Here is a 14,776-nt window from a genome sequence, read left to right as displayed (position 1 = left end):
TTTAATAACAAAAGTGGTGAAACTATGAATGAAGTCTTTAAAACACATGTGGAGACACCAGGTGGAGCTAAACCAGCCACATTTTACAGGTTGAATTAGCAAAAGTATCTAAGTGAGCTAGTAGTCAGGGCCGAGGTTTATAAGGTTATCTAAACACTGCTAGCTTTACGAGCTAAGGCAGCTAATCTCAAATACAAGCTTTTGTTAAACATGAGTAAAACATTACTATCTTTATCAAGCCAAGTTAGCAAAAGTAGCTAAGTCAGAGCTGGCTATCAGGACCAAGCTTTGGCTCACATTAATAAAATAGTATTATCTTTACGAGCCAAGTAGCTAAAGTAGCTTAGTCACAGCCACTAATGCACAGACCAAGGTTTAACTAATTTTAGCAACACATTATTAGCAACACATTATTAGCAAGCCAAGTTAGCTGAATTAGATAACTCACAGCAGCTAATCAGGAACATGGTTTAACTTATATTAGCACCTCATTATTAGTTATGTGAGCTAAGTGAGCTAGTAGTCAGGGCCAATGTTTATCTTTATTAAGTCCAGTTAGCAAAAGTAGCTAAGTCAGAGCTGGCTATCAGGAACCAAGCTTTGTCTCACATTAATAAAATATTATTATCTTTACAAGCCAAGTTAGCATAAGTAGCTTAGTCACAGCCTCTAATGCAGACTGAGGTTTAGCTAATTTTAGCAACACATTATTAGCTATTCAAGCTAACGTAGACATTTATTGTGATCTGGACCAAAGTTTATCTCACTTTAGCAACACATTAACTTTACAAGCCAAGTTAGCTGAATAAGCTAAGTCACAGCGGCTAATCAGGAACATGATTTAACTTATATTAGCACCTTAATATTAGTTATACGAGCTAAGTTAGCTTAGGCATTATGTTTTCACTAAAGTTAGCAGCAAGTGTTTAGCTATACAAACTAGCTTAGGCAGCAAAGTAGGACACCAAGATTAGGACCAATGACACTTTAGCGTCATATTAACTTTACAAGCTAAGTTAGCTAAAATAGCTAAGTCAGGACGGGCAAAAGGAACTAATGTTTAACTAACATTAGCAACACATTATTAAGTTATAAACAGCTTCATATTCTCACCACTTCCACTGATTTAGAATGTGTGTTTCTTGCGGGAAGTTAGCCAAACATTAGCTCATTAGCGTTAACATTAGCTCAGCGACAGCAGCTTTAATCAAAAGTGTGTGTGTTTCAGTGTCCTGGATCTAAACGCCTTTGAGAGGCAGAACAAAGCTGAAGGACTGGGGATGGTGACGGAGGAAGGATCAGGTGGGACACGTTATATTTATATTTATATTTATTTATTTATTTACATCAACAGACGAAACAAACGATCATCGAACACGTCGTCACTGAAGCTTAAAAAGAGTTCTCATCATTCTTTCATTTGCTTTGTCTCGTTTCCCCCCCGTCATCACTTTGGTTCTGCCTGTTCTGTTTGGTTTAAACCAGCCGTTCACACACACACACACACACACACACACACACACACACACACACACAAACACACACACACACACGTGCGTTACCTGTTCACTGTTATAATGACTGATCTCTTGATGCTGATGACGGAAAGAACTAAAAATCAGGACGACGGTAACATTAACGTTAACTCAGCTGTGTTTTCTGTTATTTAGTCTTTTATGATTTATTTATTTTTTCCTTTTTGTTCAATGTTGACCAAACTAAACTCGGAGTTCTCACAGCTCTTCCTTCCTTCCTTCCTTCCTCACTTTCCTTCCTTGTTTTCCTTTTCTCATTTTGTTTTTTACTGCACTTTCCTCCCTTCCTCAGTCATCAGTCATGAGCGTGGTAATTATACCTTCTGCCATTTTCTTGTGTGTTGGTTGGCCTCTTCCCTCTTTCCCCTCCTCTTCCTCCTCTTCCCTCTTTCCCCTCCTCTTCCTCCTCTTCCTCCTCTTCCCTCTTCCCCTCCTCTTCCTCCTCTTCCCTCTCTCTCTCACTGCGGTTGGTCAGTTGTTGTGTCCAGTTCTGTCCAGGTCCTGAGTGTTAGACCTTTTCAAACCTCGTCTTTTTGTTTAGTGCTGGGCACGTTAACAGCGTCAACGCTAATGCACGTTAGCGCATGACACGTTTCCATGACCACTGACCAGAAAAAGACGCACGTGAAGTCATGTGTACGTGCCGCGGCACCGAAGTCCAGGCGCTGTTTACCAGTTAGCTCAGTTATCTGCGTTCGCTCCTTTAGCACTGTTAGCTCCTTTTTTTGGGTTCACTCCGTTAGATCCTTTTTAGCGCCGTTAGCTGTGTTAGCTCCTTTAGCGCAGTTAGCTACGTTAGCTCCTTTAGCTGCGTTAGCTCCTTTAGCGCCATTAGCTGCGTTCACTCCTTTAGCTCCGTTTGCTGCGTTAGTGCCTTTAGCGCCATTAGCTGCGTTAGCTCCTCTAGCTGCGTTCACTTAGTTAACTGCGTTAGCTCCTTTAGCGCCGTTAGCTGCATTCACTTCTTTAGCTCCGCTAGTTGCACTAGCTCCTTTAGCGCCGTTAGCTGCATTCACTTCTTTAGCTCCGCTAGTTGCACTAGCTCCTTTAGCGCCGTTAGCTGTGTTCGCTCTGTTATATTCTTCACCTGAATTTGCTGTGCTAGCTCCTTTAGCGCCGTTAGCTGCGTTCACTCCTTTAGCTTTGTTAGCTGCATTGACTCCTTGAGCACCATTAGCTGTGTTAGCTCCTTTGGCTCCGTTAGCTCCTTTAGCTGCGTTTGCTCTGTTAGCTCCTTTTAGCTGCGTTCGCTCAGTAAGCTCCTTTAGCGCCATTAGCTGCATTCACTCCTTTAACTCCGTAAGCTGTGTTAGCTCCTTTGGCTCCGTTAGCTGCGTTAGCTCCTTTAACTGCGTTCACCCTGTTAGCTCATTTAGCGATGTTAGCTGCGTTCACTCCTTTAGCTTCGTTAGCTCTGTTAGCTGCGTTAGCTCCTTTAGCGCCATTTAGCTCCTTTTAACGTTGACAGCGTTAACGTTCCCAGCTCTGCTTTTGTTTTTCCTTCTTTCCCTTCGTTCTGTTTCTTTTTCCAGTCGAGACCAAGTGCAAGTCGCCTCCCTGCGTCGATTTGTAGTTGGTCCGAGTTTGGGTATAAAACGGTGTCCCGTCAGTCTTCTACAGCGAGGATACTGTGATAAAACAAACCATGTAGTCGTTTTTAGCTGCCATCTTTGCCTCCCTCTCAGGATTTGCACAGTATCTGGCACATTTCAAATACTACTTTATATGGAGTATTTAACCCCACACCAACCCTCGTCTGCCGCCCCCCCTTCAGTCATGTGATTTGTTGTTGTTGTTGTTAATGGAGATGGTTATGGTGTTCTGTTGTGTAGTGAAAAGTCCCACAAATACACATATCATTACACCCGTGTACTATACTCTCATAGTAACATTTTTGGCTCTAAATGTAAATATTTCATGTTTTAAAGACCTTTATATTTGTTTAAATTTGGACCTCTTTGCTTTAAATCATTATGTCATCTGCGTACGACGTGATCCAGGTTAGGATGACTTGATAAAGATTGCTTAGAGATGGATGGAAGCTTTTAAAGCAGCTTCATTCTGCCACTGAGACGCAACCGGTCTGTAAATGCTGCTTCCTGTGTAGCGTAATATAAGTGTCGTAGGTCGCGTTGAAGACTTCGTAGCCCTGCTTTTGTTCAGGCGACTGAACTTTAGATTTTAAAGGGATAGTTCGGAATTTTGGACATAAGACCTATTTTCCAACTCAGCCCAGTGATGGAGACGTCTGGAGACGTTTTCAAGAAATTTCATTCAGTTCTTCTAGTTGCTGAGTTCGCTGGTGCTATGGCTAGCGCAAGTCAATGATACAAGTTAGCATGGCATTAAAAACACTCATACCGACTCCACAGTGCACCCGAGGCAAATCGATTGTAACGGCAGACTATCAATGTACATATCTGTGTTGATAGAATGTTTGAAATAAAACCAACCTTGCAATTTGAAGGATTTATGTCTCAGCAGCAGCAGCAGCGTGCCATACTTCCTGTTAGGCTACGGCAGCGGCGTGTCATACTTCCTGTTAGGCTACGGCAGCGGCGTGTCATACTTCCTGTTAGGCTATGGCAGCGGCGTGTCATACTTCCTGTTAGGCTATGGCAGCGGCGTGTCATACTTCCTGTTAGGCTATGGCAGCGGCGGACTGATTCCGCTGACGGAAGTATAGTGCTGAGAAAGTAGTCCCTCAAAAATTCATGCGATGCGAGGTTAGTTTTGTTTAAAATATTATTCTATCAACACAGATATGTACATCGATAGTCTGCCGTTACAATCGATTTGCCTCTGGTGCACTGTGGAGTCGGTATGAGTGTTTTTAATGCCATGCTAACTTGTACCATTGACTTGCGCTAGCCATAGCATCAGCGAACTCAGCAACTAGAAGAACTGAATGAAATTTCTTGAAAACGTCTCCAGACGTCTCCATCACACCGGCTGAGTTGGAAAATAGGTCTTATGTCCAAAATTCCCAACTATCCCTTTAAGATTAAGAATAATAATAAAAAGGTGCACTTTCAGTCTTGTTTCACAGATTTTCCTCCTCTGTCGTCACATCCTTGATTGACGTATTCTGTCGATGTTCATGTTGTGATTGTACGCAGTTATTGTGAAAGTGTCTCATCTGAACCTCTTCTGACCGACGGTTTCCTTTTGCATGGTACAACGCAGCATTTTAGCCCCAGTCAGAGCAGTGGACGCTTAACTTCCTCTTGGGGTTTTTTTCTTCTTCTTCTTTTTGTGCAGAAATCACAACGTAAACGTGAACCTGAAATATTTGTAATATTTATTTCCTCCAAACGCATAAAACGGCCTCAAACTAAAGAGCGTGAATCCAGTGCCGACTGTAAAATGCTGCAGTTTAAAGACCAGTGCACCTCAGTCCAATCACCGAGCGCTGTGGCTGCCCACTGCTCATCCAAGTGTGTGTGTGTGTGTGTGTGTGTGTGTGTGTGTGTGTGTGTGTGTGTGTGTGTGTGTGTGTGTGTTGTGTACTTGCAGCATACTGAGGACCAGTGAGGGGTTTTTAACCAACAAAGTGAGGTCATTTTTACAAAGTGAGGACATTTTGTCCGGTCCTCACTTTGTCTTCATTGAAATCACTTCCTTAGGTTGTAAACATGCTATACTCTTATTTTAGGTCCTCAATTTGGTTACAAAAAACCTGTTTTCCAGCCCTGGTGTTTCACACATTTTTTGCTCTGGGGCTCCACCTGCAGACATGTTATGGTACTGCACCCAGTAGTTCTTTATAGCTGTCATTTGTGAAGTAGATATTTGTAATGGTGTTGATTTATAAAGTGGAAATGCTGGTCCTCAGTGTGCAGCAAGTACAAGAAAGAATGTGTGTGTGTGTGTGTGTGTGTGTGAGATAAAAGTGTTTTCACTGACAGCAGAAACTGAGGATTTATTCACATTTTTTCTGTCCTTTTTAAAAGTTCTTCTTCACTCTCCGTCTTCTTGTCTCTTTGTCCTGCTTGTTGTTCTGACTTCTTTATGTGTTTGTGTGTCTGTTCACATGAACGTGTGTGTGTGTGTGTGTGTGTGTGTGTGTGTGTGTGTGTGTGTGTGTGTGTGTGTGTGTGTGTGTTTGCACATGCTCCCGCTGTGGTGTGTACGTTTGTGCAAACCCATGTATGTGCTTGTGCATACGTGTGCCTGCATGGGGTCCTGCTGTGTGTGTTTGTGTGTGTTTGTGTGTGTGTTTCTTCTCTCTGACCAGGTGAGAAGGTCATGCAGGACGATGAGTTCACCTGTGACCTTTTCCGCTTCCTGCAGCTGCTCTGTGAAGGACACAACTCAGGTGTGTGAAAAATGACCAATGTGCTAAATGATCTGCTAAATGACCACTGTGTATTTCCATGCAATGCATTACTGGTAGGGGCTAAAATAATCTAGCTAGCTAGGTAAATTTACCTTTAGCTGCTAATATTTACCTTAAATGATGCCCTTTATACACATTCGACAACTGTTGGGGCTAACATAATCTAGCTAGCTAGGTAAAATTACCTTTAGCCGCTAATATTTACCTCAAATGATGCCACTTCATAAACACTCCACAACTGTTAGGGGCTAGATTAATTTAGCTAGCTAGGTAAATTTACCTTTAGCCACTAATATTTAGCCAAATGATGCCCTTTATACACATTCAACAACTGTTGGGGCCTAAGTAATCTAGCTAGCTAGGTAAAATTACCTTTAGGCGCTAATATTTACCCCAAATGATGCCACTTCATAAACACTCCACAACTGTTAGGGGCTAAGATAATCTAGCTAGCTAGGTATAATTACCTTTAGCTGCTAATATTTACCCTAAATGATGCCCTTTGTACACATTCCACAACTGTTAGGGGTTAGATTAATTTAGCTAGCTAGGTAAATTTACCTTTAGCCACTAATATTTACCCAAAATGATGCCCTTTATACACATTCCACAACTGTTAGGGGCTAAGATAATCTAGCTAGCTAGGTAAAATTACCTTTAGCGCTAATATTTACCCAAAATGATGCCCTTTATACACATTCAACAACGGTTAGGGGATAAAATAATCTAGCTAGCTAGGTAAAATTACCTTAAGGCGCTAATATTCACCCCAAATGATGCCACTTCATAAACACTCCACAACTGTTAGGGGCTAGATTAATTTAGCTAGCTAGGTAAAATTACCTTAAGCCGCTAATATTTACCCAAAATGATGCCCTTTATACACATTCAACAACTGTTAGAGGCTTAAATAATCTAGCTGGCTAGTTAAAATTGCTCTCAACCTTAGCAATAACCTTTACCCCACACTAATGGTGCGATACACATCCAGTGGCTGTTAGAGGAACGCCCTTTAAATTAAATTTTCCTGAAAGTTGGAGCAACTCACATCCCTCGACATAGGATTCCAAAATGGCTGCCACTTGTGTCCGTAATATCTACCTCATAAAATTAAAATTGAAATTGGAAGACATGACAGTTCCCCAAAGTGAAACCAAACCCCTGCGTCGCCTCCTGGTGTCTGGTTGGGGTATAGTCGTCTGTGTTGGTGTCATGGTTCCACGTGTGGAAATCCTGTTGTGAAATGAAAAAATGAAAAAAATCACTCCACGTTTGTTGTAATATCCTGTTTAAGACTTCCAGAACTACTTAAGGACACAAACGGGAAACAACACGACCGTGAACATCATCATCTCCACTGTGGACTATCTCCTCAGAGTACAGGTCAGGTTCTGCCACCGCTGCCTCATTACTGTTATTATTATTATGTCATAACAAATAAAATGTTTTTAAATGATTATTTTCTTATTCCTCCAGGAGTCCATCAGTGATTTCTACTGGTATTACTCTGGGAAGGACGTTATTGACGAACAGGGACAGAGGAATTTCTCTAAGGCCATAAATGTGGCCAAGCAGGTTTTCAACACTCTCACCGAGTACATCCAGGTACACTTCACTTTTAATCTTTTAATATGATCACAGTTTGAGTTTTTAAACGTGTTTGTGAGAAGAACGGTCATTTACGTCGATGTTAAAGTCAAACGTGTCCTGGTCGTCGTGGCGTTGCAGGGTCCGTGCACGGGAAACCAGCAGAGTTTGGCTCACAGTCGTCTCTGGGACGCCGTGGTCGGTTTCCTCCACGTCTTCGCTCACATGCAGATGAAACTGTCTCAGGTGAGTGAAGATCAGAAAACTCTGTGTGATTTTATTTATTTATTTATTTTTTTCACAGTTTTAGTTAAGTATAAGGCCCAATTCCTATCTAAACCTTAGAAATGGGACACCCCTTAAAACGCAGATACGTCTTCAGACTGTAGGGGGCAGAATAACGCCAAAGCTGCGTCCAGTCTGTCAACTCCAAAAAAGAAGAAGAAGAAGACATTTACGTCAGGATTATTTATTTATTCTTTTATTTCAGTCAAGTTATTAGGTTGTCAGTTAGTTATAAGATGATACTCATACAAATATTCAGCTGACAGTTACCACACACCACGACTTATTGAAAAGTAAACCACACCGGCCGACTATTGACAAAAGATCGTAAAATAAAAATAAATGTTACGCAACAATGACGTCAGTAATCCATAATATGGGCCTAAACTAAGATCATTTTTATTCATCATCTCTATTAACAAAGAAAATACTTCATTTGTATCGCACTCGCTTCGCTGCTTTCGACGCCATCTTTCTCATGTGAAAACACGCAATGCATTCTGGGTAGCCCTTGCTCCCAAAGGGTGGTCTCGGAAAAATCTCAATATTGAGGGCGATACAGCCCTTACACTTCGCCTCAACTTAATTTTTCTGAGAATCGGGACAGCATTTTTGAGATTGAGGGTTAAGCAAGGAATTGGAATTCAGCCTAAATGTCTCATGTGTCTTCAAACTCAGGACTCCAGTCAGATCGATTTGTTGAAGGAGCTGATGGATCTGCAGAAAGACATGGTGGTCATGCTGCTGTCCATGCTGGAAGGTAAGGACATTCTTTAGACTCAAAAAAGTAAAAAAACCACCAGTAGAACCTCAGGCTTTGGATCATCTTGGATGTTAGCTTTGTAGCCATGTCGTCTAGTTCTTCTTCTGTAGACGGTTCACTCTGTTTCGTCAGGTAACGTGGTGAACGGGACGATTGGGAAGCAGATGGTGGACATGCTGGTGGAGTCGTCCAACAACGTGGAGATGATCCTCAAGTTCTTCGACATGTTCCTCAAGCTCAAAGATCTGACCTCCTCTGATGCCTTCAAGGAGTACGATCCTGACGGAAAAGGTAAACCTCTCGAAACGTTCGATCATCGAACTGATCCGGGTTTGTCTGGTCCCTTGTTGACGGGGTCTTAGTCTTTGGGTCAGTAGACACGAGTTTTGGGGTTTGACGATGTGCGAATCCTTCCAACAGGTGTCATCTCAAAGAGGGACTTCCACAAAGCCATGGAGAGCCACAAACACTACACCCAGTCTGAGACCGAGTTCCTGCTCTCCTGTGCTGAGACCGACGAGAACGAATTAGTGGACTACGAAGAATTCGTGGAGCGCTTTCATGAACCCGCTAAGGTAAACTTCTGTTAGGGCCAATTCCAATTCCTATCTTAACCCTTAATCTTAACTGGCCCTCAAAACCAAGTGTTGAGGGTTATTTTGTCACTTAGAAATGGGACACCCCTTAAATGCAGATACGTCTTCAGACTGTAGGGGGCAGAATAACGCAAAAAGCTGCGTCCAGTCTGTCAACAAAAGAAGAAGACATTTACGTCATCCGTAACAACCTATCAGTTAGTTATAAGATGATACTCATACAAATATTCAGCTGACAGTTACCACACACCACGGCTTATTGAAAAGTAAACCACACCGGCCGACTATTGACAAAAGATGGTAAAATAAAAATAAATGTTAGGCAACAATGACGTCAGTAATCCATAATATGGGCCTAAACTAAGATCATTTTTATATCTCTATTAACAAAGAAAATACTTCATTTGCAGCATACTCGTTTCACCACTTTCAGCTCCGTCTTTGTGATGTGAAAACACGCAATGCATTCTGGGTAGTCCTTGCTCCCAAGGGTGGTCTCGGAAAATCTCAATATTGAGGGCGATACAGCCCTTAAACTTGGCCTCAACTTAATTTTTCTGAGAATCGGGACAGCACTTGTACTAGAGGGAGAGCATTTTTGCGATTGAGGGTTAAGAAAGGAATTGGAATTCACCCTTAGCCTCCTAACAGTTATTTGGGACTAGGTCCTAGGACCTAATCCAAGGTTCTACTCGACTCTCCTGTTCGAATCTTCTCTGTAACGTGTCTTGGTAACAGGATATCGGGTTCAACGTGGCGGTTCTGCTGACCAACCTGTCGGAGCACATGCCTCACGACACTCGTCTGCAGACGTTTTTGGAGCTGGCCGAGAGCGTCCTCAACTACTTCCAACCCTACCTGGGCCGGATCGAGATCATGGGCAGCGCCAAGCGCATCGAGCGGGTTTACTTTGAGATCAGCGAGTCCAGCCGGACGCAGTGGGAGAAACCTCAGGTAAAGACGGTTCACGGTACGAGTCCCTGAACGCGACGTCTGCCCCGTGATCCCTTTTTCACTGGTCCACCTTCCGTCCACCGCAGGTCAAAGAATCCAAGCGTCAGTTCATCTTCGACGTGGTGAACGAGGGAGGCGAGAAGGAGAAGATGGAGCTGTTTGTGAACTTCTGCGAGGACACCATCTTCGAAATGCAGCTGGCGGCGCAGATGTCCGACGCCGGCGAGCGCTCGGCGGCGAAAGAGGAGAGCGAGCGGGAGAAGCCGGACGAGGAGAACCCTGACCTGGGCTTCTTCTCCGTCACCACGGTGTACATGGCTCTGTTAGCGCTGCGCTACAACGTCATGATGCTGATAAAGGTGAGAGGTCACGTCGCAGCGATGCTAGATGGATATTATCTCGATTCGTCGAGGAGTAGTTCAGAAATAGTTAGTTTTAAAGGGTAATGGTCGGTGTGTCGGGTTCTTGTGAACATATCATCTCAGGAACCTCTTCAGGGAATTGGTTCAAATTTAGTACAATAAATAATCCTGACGTAAATATGTTCTTCTTCTTCTTCTTTTTTTGGAGTTGACAGACTGGACGCAGCTTTGGTGTTATTCTGCCCCCTACAGTCTGAAGACGTATCTGCATTTAAGGGGTGTCCCATTTCTAAGTGACAAAATAACTTGGTACACTTGGTTTTGAGGGTTAGTTAAGATTAAGGGTTGAGCTTGAGGGTTAAGATAGGAATTGGAATTGGCCCTTTGTCTCCATTCAATCTTCACTTTGGATGATGACCTTTAAAAGGTCCTTGTCCTCACAAGAACTGACCTCAGCAACTTCACAGCAGCGTTCTTGTCCACTGAGCTACCTGCAAACTCGTCTTCTTCAGACAAACCTCAAGAAAAGAGAGAACCTTCTCAAATTTGGAACAAAGGTTTGGATTCATTCTCTGTTTTTTTTCAGGTGCTGTCCATGAAGAGCCTGAAGAAGCAGATGAAGAAGATCAAGAGCATGACGGTGAAGGACATGGTGACCACCCTGGTGTCCGTGTACTGGTCCGTGTTACTGGGGCTCCTCCATGTGGCCTTCAGCGTGGCCCGAGGATTCTGCCGCATCTTTTACAACACCTTCATGGGCGGCAATCTGGTGGAGGGCGCCAAGACCATCAAGGTTTTTAAACACGGTCGATATTCAAATATCAAACGCGTTTTATTTTTGTGTGTGTCCGGACACTTGAAATGTGTTGGTCCTCAGGTGTCGGAGCTGCTCGCCAACATGCCTGACCCCACCCAGGACGAGGTGCGAGGCGAAGGCGAGGACAGGGAGAAGAGGCCGTCCGACCGCAGCTCGGCGAAGGAGGACCTGGCCGACCTGGCCGTCAACACCAGCGAGACGGAGCTCCTGTCGGACATCTTTGGCCTGGACTTGAGAAGAGAGGGAGGCCAGTACAAGATCACACCCCACAACCCCAACGCCAGTCTGACCGAACTGCTCAACTCCCCCGTTCCCTCGCCAACGACACCCACGGCGCCGCCACCTGAGCTCAGGCGCAGGCATCAGGTATGTCTACAGCCTCTGCTTTGGGTTTACAGCTGAAGCTACATTAGCTAATTACCCATTTCCGACCAAATCTCAGGGCGTATGTGTTGGATCGGTTTGTCTGATGATGTTTTTCTGTTCCAGTCAAAGGGATCTTCCTCAGAGGAGAAGGAGTCGGTACCAGAGCCTGAATGCGACCCAGAGAAAACGTCAGCGTACGTACAAGTTACGTTTTTCTCTGTAGAGTCATGAGACCGTTTAAAGTACACATGAATGTCGTGAATCCACTGTGATTTCGATTGTTGTAGTAACAACGTCGTAGCAACAAAGTCGTAGAAACAATGTCGTAGTAACAAAGTCGTAGCAACGTCGCAGAACAACGTCTAAGTAACAAAGTCGTAGTAACAAAGTCGTAGTAACAATGTCGTGGTAACAAAGTCTTAACAACATTGTAGTAACAAAGTCGTAGTAGCAACATCTTAGTAACAACGTCGTAGCAACAAAGTCGTAGAAACAATGTCATAGTAACAAAGTCGTAACAAAGTCGTAGCAACGTCGCAGAACAACGTCTAAGTAACAACGTCTAAGTAACAAAGTCGTAGTAACAATGTCGTGGTAACAAAGTCCTAACAACATTGTAGTAACAAAGTCGTAGTAGCAACATCTTAGTAACAACGTCGTAGCAACAAAGTCGTAGAAACAATGTCATAGTAACAAAGTCGTAACAAAGTCGTAGCAACGTCGCAGAACAACGTCTAAGTAACAACGTCTAAGTAACAAAGTCGTAGTAACAATGTCGTGGTAACAAAGTCCTAACAACATTGTAGTAACAAAGTCGTAGTAGCAACATCTTAGTAACAACGTCGTAGCAACAAAGTCGTAGAAACAATGTCGTAGTAACAAAGTCGTAGCAACGTCGCAGAACAACGTCTAAGTAACAAAGTCGTAGTAACAAAGTCGTAGTAACAGTGTCGTAGTAACAACGTTGTAGTAACAAAGTCGTAGTAACAAAGTCGTAGCAACAATGTCGTAGCAACAATGTCGTAGCAACAACGTCGTAGCAACAACGTCGTAGTAACAACGTCGTAGCAACAACATTGTAGTAACAAAGTCGTAGCAACGTCGCATAACAACGTCTTTGTAACAATGTCGTGGTAACAAAGTCATAACAACATTGTAGTAACAAAATCGTAGTAGCAACATCTTAGTAACAACGTCGTAGTAACAACGTCGTAGTAGCAAAGTCGTAGCAACAACATTGTAGGAACAACGTCGAAGCAACAATGTCGTAGTAACAACGCCGCAGTAACATGTGGCCCCTCCTTCGTGGCTCGGGTCAACTTTAAGAATGAATCCGTACCAGAGCCCGATTGCGACCCAGAGAAAACGTCAGCGTATGTTCACGTCACGTTTTTCTCTGTCTCTGAGTCATGAGAACGTTTAAAGTACACATGAATGTCGTGAATTCGCTGTGATTTCAGGGCGGAACACGAGGAGGAACCGGAGAAACAACCAAAGAGCGAGAAGGTGAAGCCTAAAGTGAGGAGACTTCACAAGTCCAAGTCTGACGAGCCAGATCTGCAGGAGTCTGCGTTCTTCAAGAAGATCATCGCCTACCAGAGGAAACTGCTGGTGCGTGAAACATCCGCTGATACAGCGAAGCCTCCACACGCGTTCTGTTTGCTAAGTTTCTCTGTGGTTTTTGTTCGCTCTTCTTGTCTCTGCAGAACTACTTTGCCAGGAACTTCTACAACATGAGGATGTTGGCCCTGTTTGTTGCGTTTGCGATCAACTTCATCCTCTTGTTCTACAAGGTAATTATGTGTTAAACCACAGGGGTTGGTTCATATTTACAAACAAAGCATAAAGACGCTATTAGCTTCCTTTACAGATGGATGAAACCAAACATGGAGCTTAAAGAGAGGGACGTCTCTACTTAGATGATCAAAAACTTTGTTTTTCATCATTCCTATCAGCCTGGCTTTCAAAATAAAAGACACTGACTTTGGCTTTTTTATTAGCATACCCGTACTCATTTGAGTACAAAGCTGTCCACTTCCAAGAGGCGTGGCCAACTGAGTAGTTTTCTAAGAACAATGATTATCCAGCTGTAGTAATTAAGCGTCTGTGATTGGTTCACCAGTAACGAAGTCGTAGTAACCATTTTGTAGTAACAACGTCGTACTTACAACATCATAGTAACAACGTTGTAGTTACAAAGTCGTAACAAAGTCATAGTAACAACGTCGTAGCAGTAACGTTGTAGCAACAAAGTCCTCGCAACAACGTCGTAGTAACAATGTCACGGTAACAGCGTAGTAGTAACAAAGTCATAGTAACGTCGCAGCAACAACGTCGTAGTAACGAAGTCGTAGCAACGATGTTGTAGCAACAAAGTTGTGGTAACAAAGTGGTAGTAACAATGTCGTAGTAACAAAGTCGTAGCAACAACGTCGTAGCAACAAAGTCGTAGCAACAACGTCGTAGCAACAAAGTTGTAGTAACAATGTCGTAGTAACAACGTCTTAGCAACAAAGTCATAGCAACAACGTCGTAGCAACAAAGTCGTAGCAACAACGTCGTAGCAACAAAGTGGTAGCAACAACGTCGTAGCAACAAAGTTGTAGTAACAATGTCGTAGTAACAACGTCTTAGCAACAAAGTCGAAGCAACAACGTCGTAGCAACAACGTCGTAGCAACAACGTCGTAGCAACAAAGTTGTAGTAACAATGTCGTAGTAACAACGTCGTAGCAACAAAGTTGTAGTAACAATGTCGTAGTAACAACGTCTTAGCAACAACGTCGTAGCAACAACGTCGTAGCAACAAAGTTGTAGTAACAATGTCGTAGTAACAACGTCTTAGCAACAACGTCGTAGCAACAACGTCGTAGCAACAAAGTTGTAGTAACAATGTCGTAGTAACAACGTCGTAGCAACAAAGTTGTAGTAACAATGTCGTAGCAACAACGTCGTAGCAACAACGTCGTAGCAACAAAGTTGTAGCAACAAAGTCGTAGCAACAACGTCGTAGCAACAAAGTTGTAGTAACAATGTCGTAGTAACAACGTCTTAGCAACAAAGTCGAAGCAACAACGTCGTAGCAACAAAGTCGTAGCAACAACGTCGTAGCAACAACGTCGTAGCAACAAAATTGTAGTCACAACGTCGTAGTAACAACGTCTTAGTAACAA

The 14,776-nt window shown here is 43.3% G+C and overlaps 1 protein-coding gene across 1 annotated transcript in view; it reads left to right on the top strand.

Moving 5' to 3' along the window:
- ryr2a (ryanodine receptor 2a (cardiac)) overlaps window positions 1-14,776 on the top strand; it is a gene marked incomplete at its 3' end in the record, with an annotated part of 80,749 nt that overhangs the window by 57,432 nt on the left and 8,541 nt on the right. Inside the window, exons 86-100 of the mRNA XM_083904675.1 lie at window positions 1,229-1,302; window positions 5,773-5,853; window positions 7,169-7,257; window positions 7,351-7,479; window positions 7,603-7,707; window positions 8,425-8,506; window positions 8,642-8,800; window positions 8,930-9,084; window positions 9,844-10,059; window positions 10,146-10,418; window positions 11,008-11,214; window positions 11,299-11,604; window positions 11,728-11,798; window positions 13,065-13,215; window positions 13,311-13,397. Of these exons, the coding sequence (XP_083760801.1) occupies window positions 1,229-1,302; window positions 5,773-5,853; window positions 7,169-7,257; window positions 7,351-7,479; window positions 7,603-7,707; window positions 8,425-8,506; window positions 8,642-8,800; window positions 8,930-9,084; window positions 9,844-10,059; window positions 10,146-10,418; window positions 11,008-11,214; window positions 11,299-11,604; window positions 11,728-11,798; window positions 13,065-13,215; window positions 13,311-13,397 (2,185 nt within the window). The remainder of the gene's footprint in view (window positions 1-1,228; window positions 1,303-5,772; window positions 5,854-7,168; window positions 7,258-7,350; window positions 7,480-7,602; window positions 7,708-8,424; window positions 8,507-8,641; window positions 8,801-8,929; window positions 9,085-9,843; window positions 10,060-10,145; window positions 10,419-11,007; window positions 11,215-11,298; window positions 11,605-11,727; window positions 11,799-13,064; window positions 13,216-13,310; window positions 13,398-14,776) is intronic.

This window comes from Microchirus variegatus (genome assembly GCF_963457635.1).
Source record: "Microchirus variegatus genome assembly, chromosome: 18".
Classification (NCBI taxonomy): Eukaryota; Metazoa; Chordata; class Actinopteri; order Pleuronectiformes; family Soleidae; genus Microchirus; species Microchirus variegatus.
Note: the sequence above shows the minus strand (reverse complement) of the source record. Positions and strands in the feature narration are given on the sequence as shown.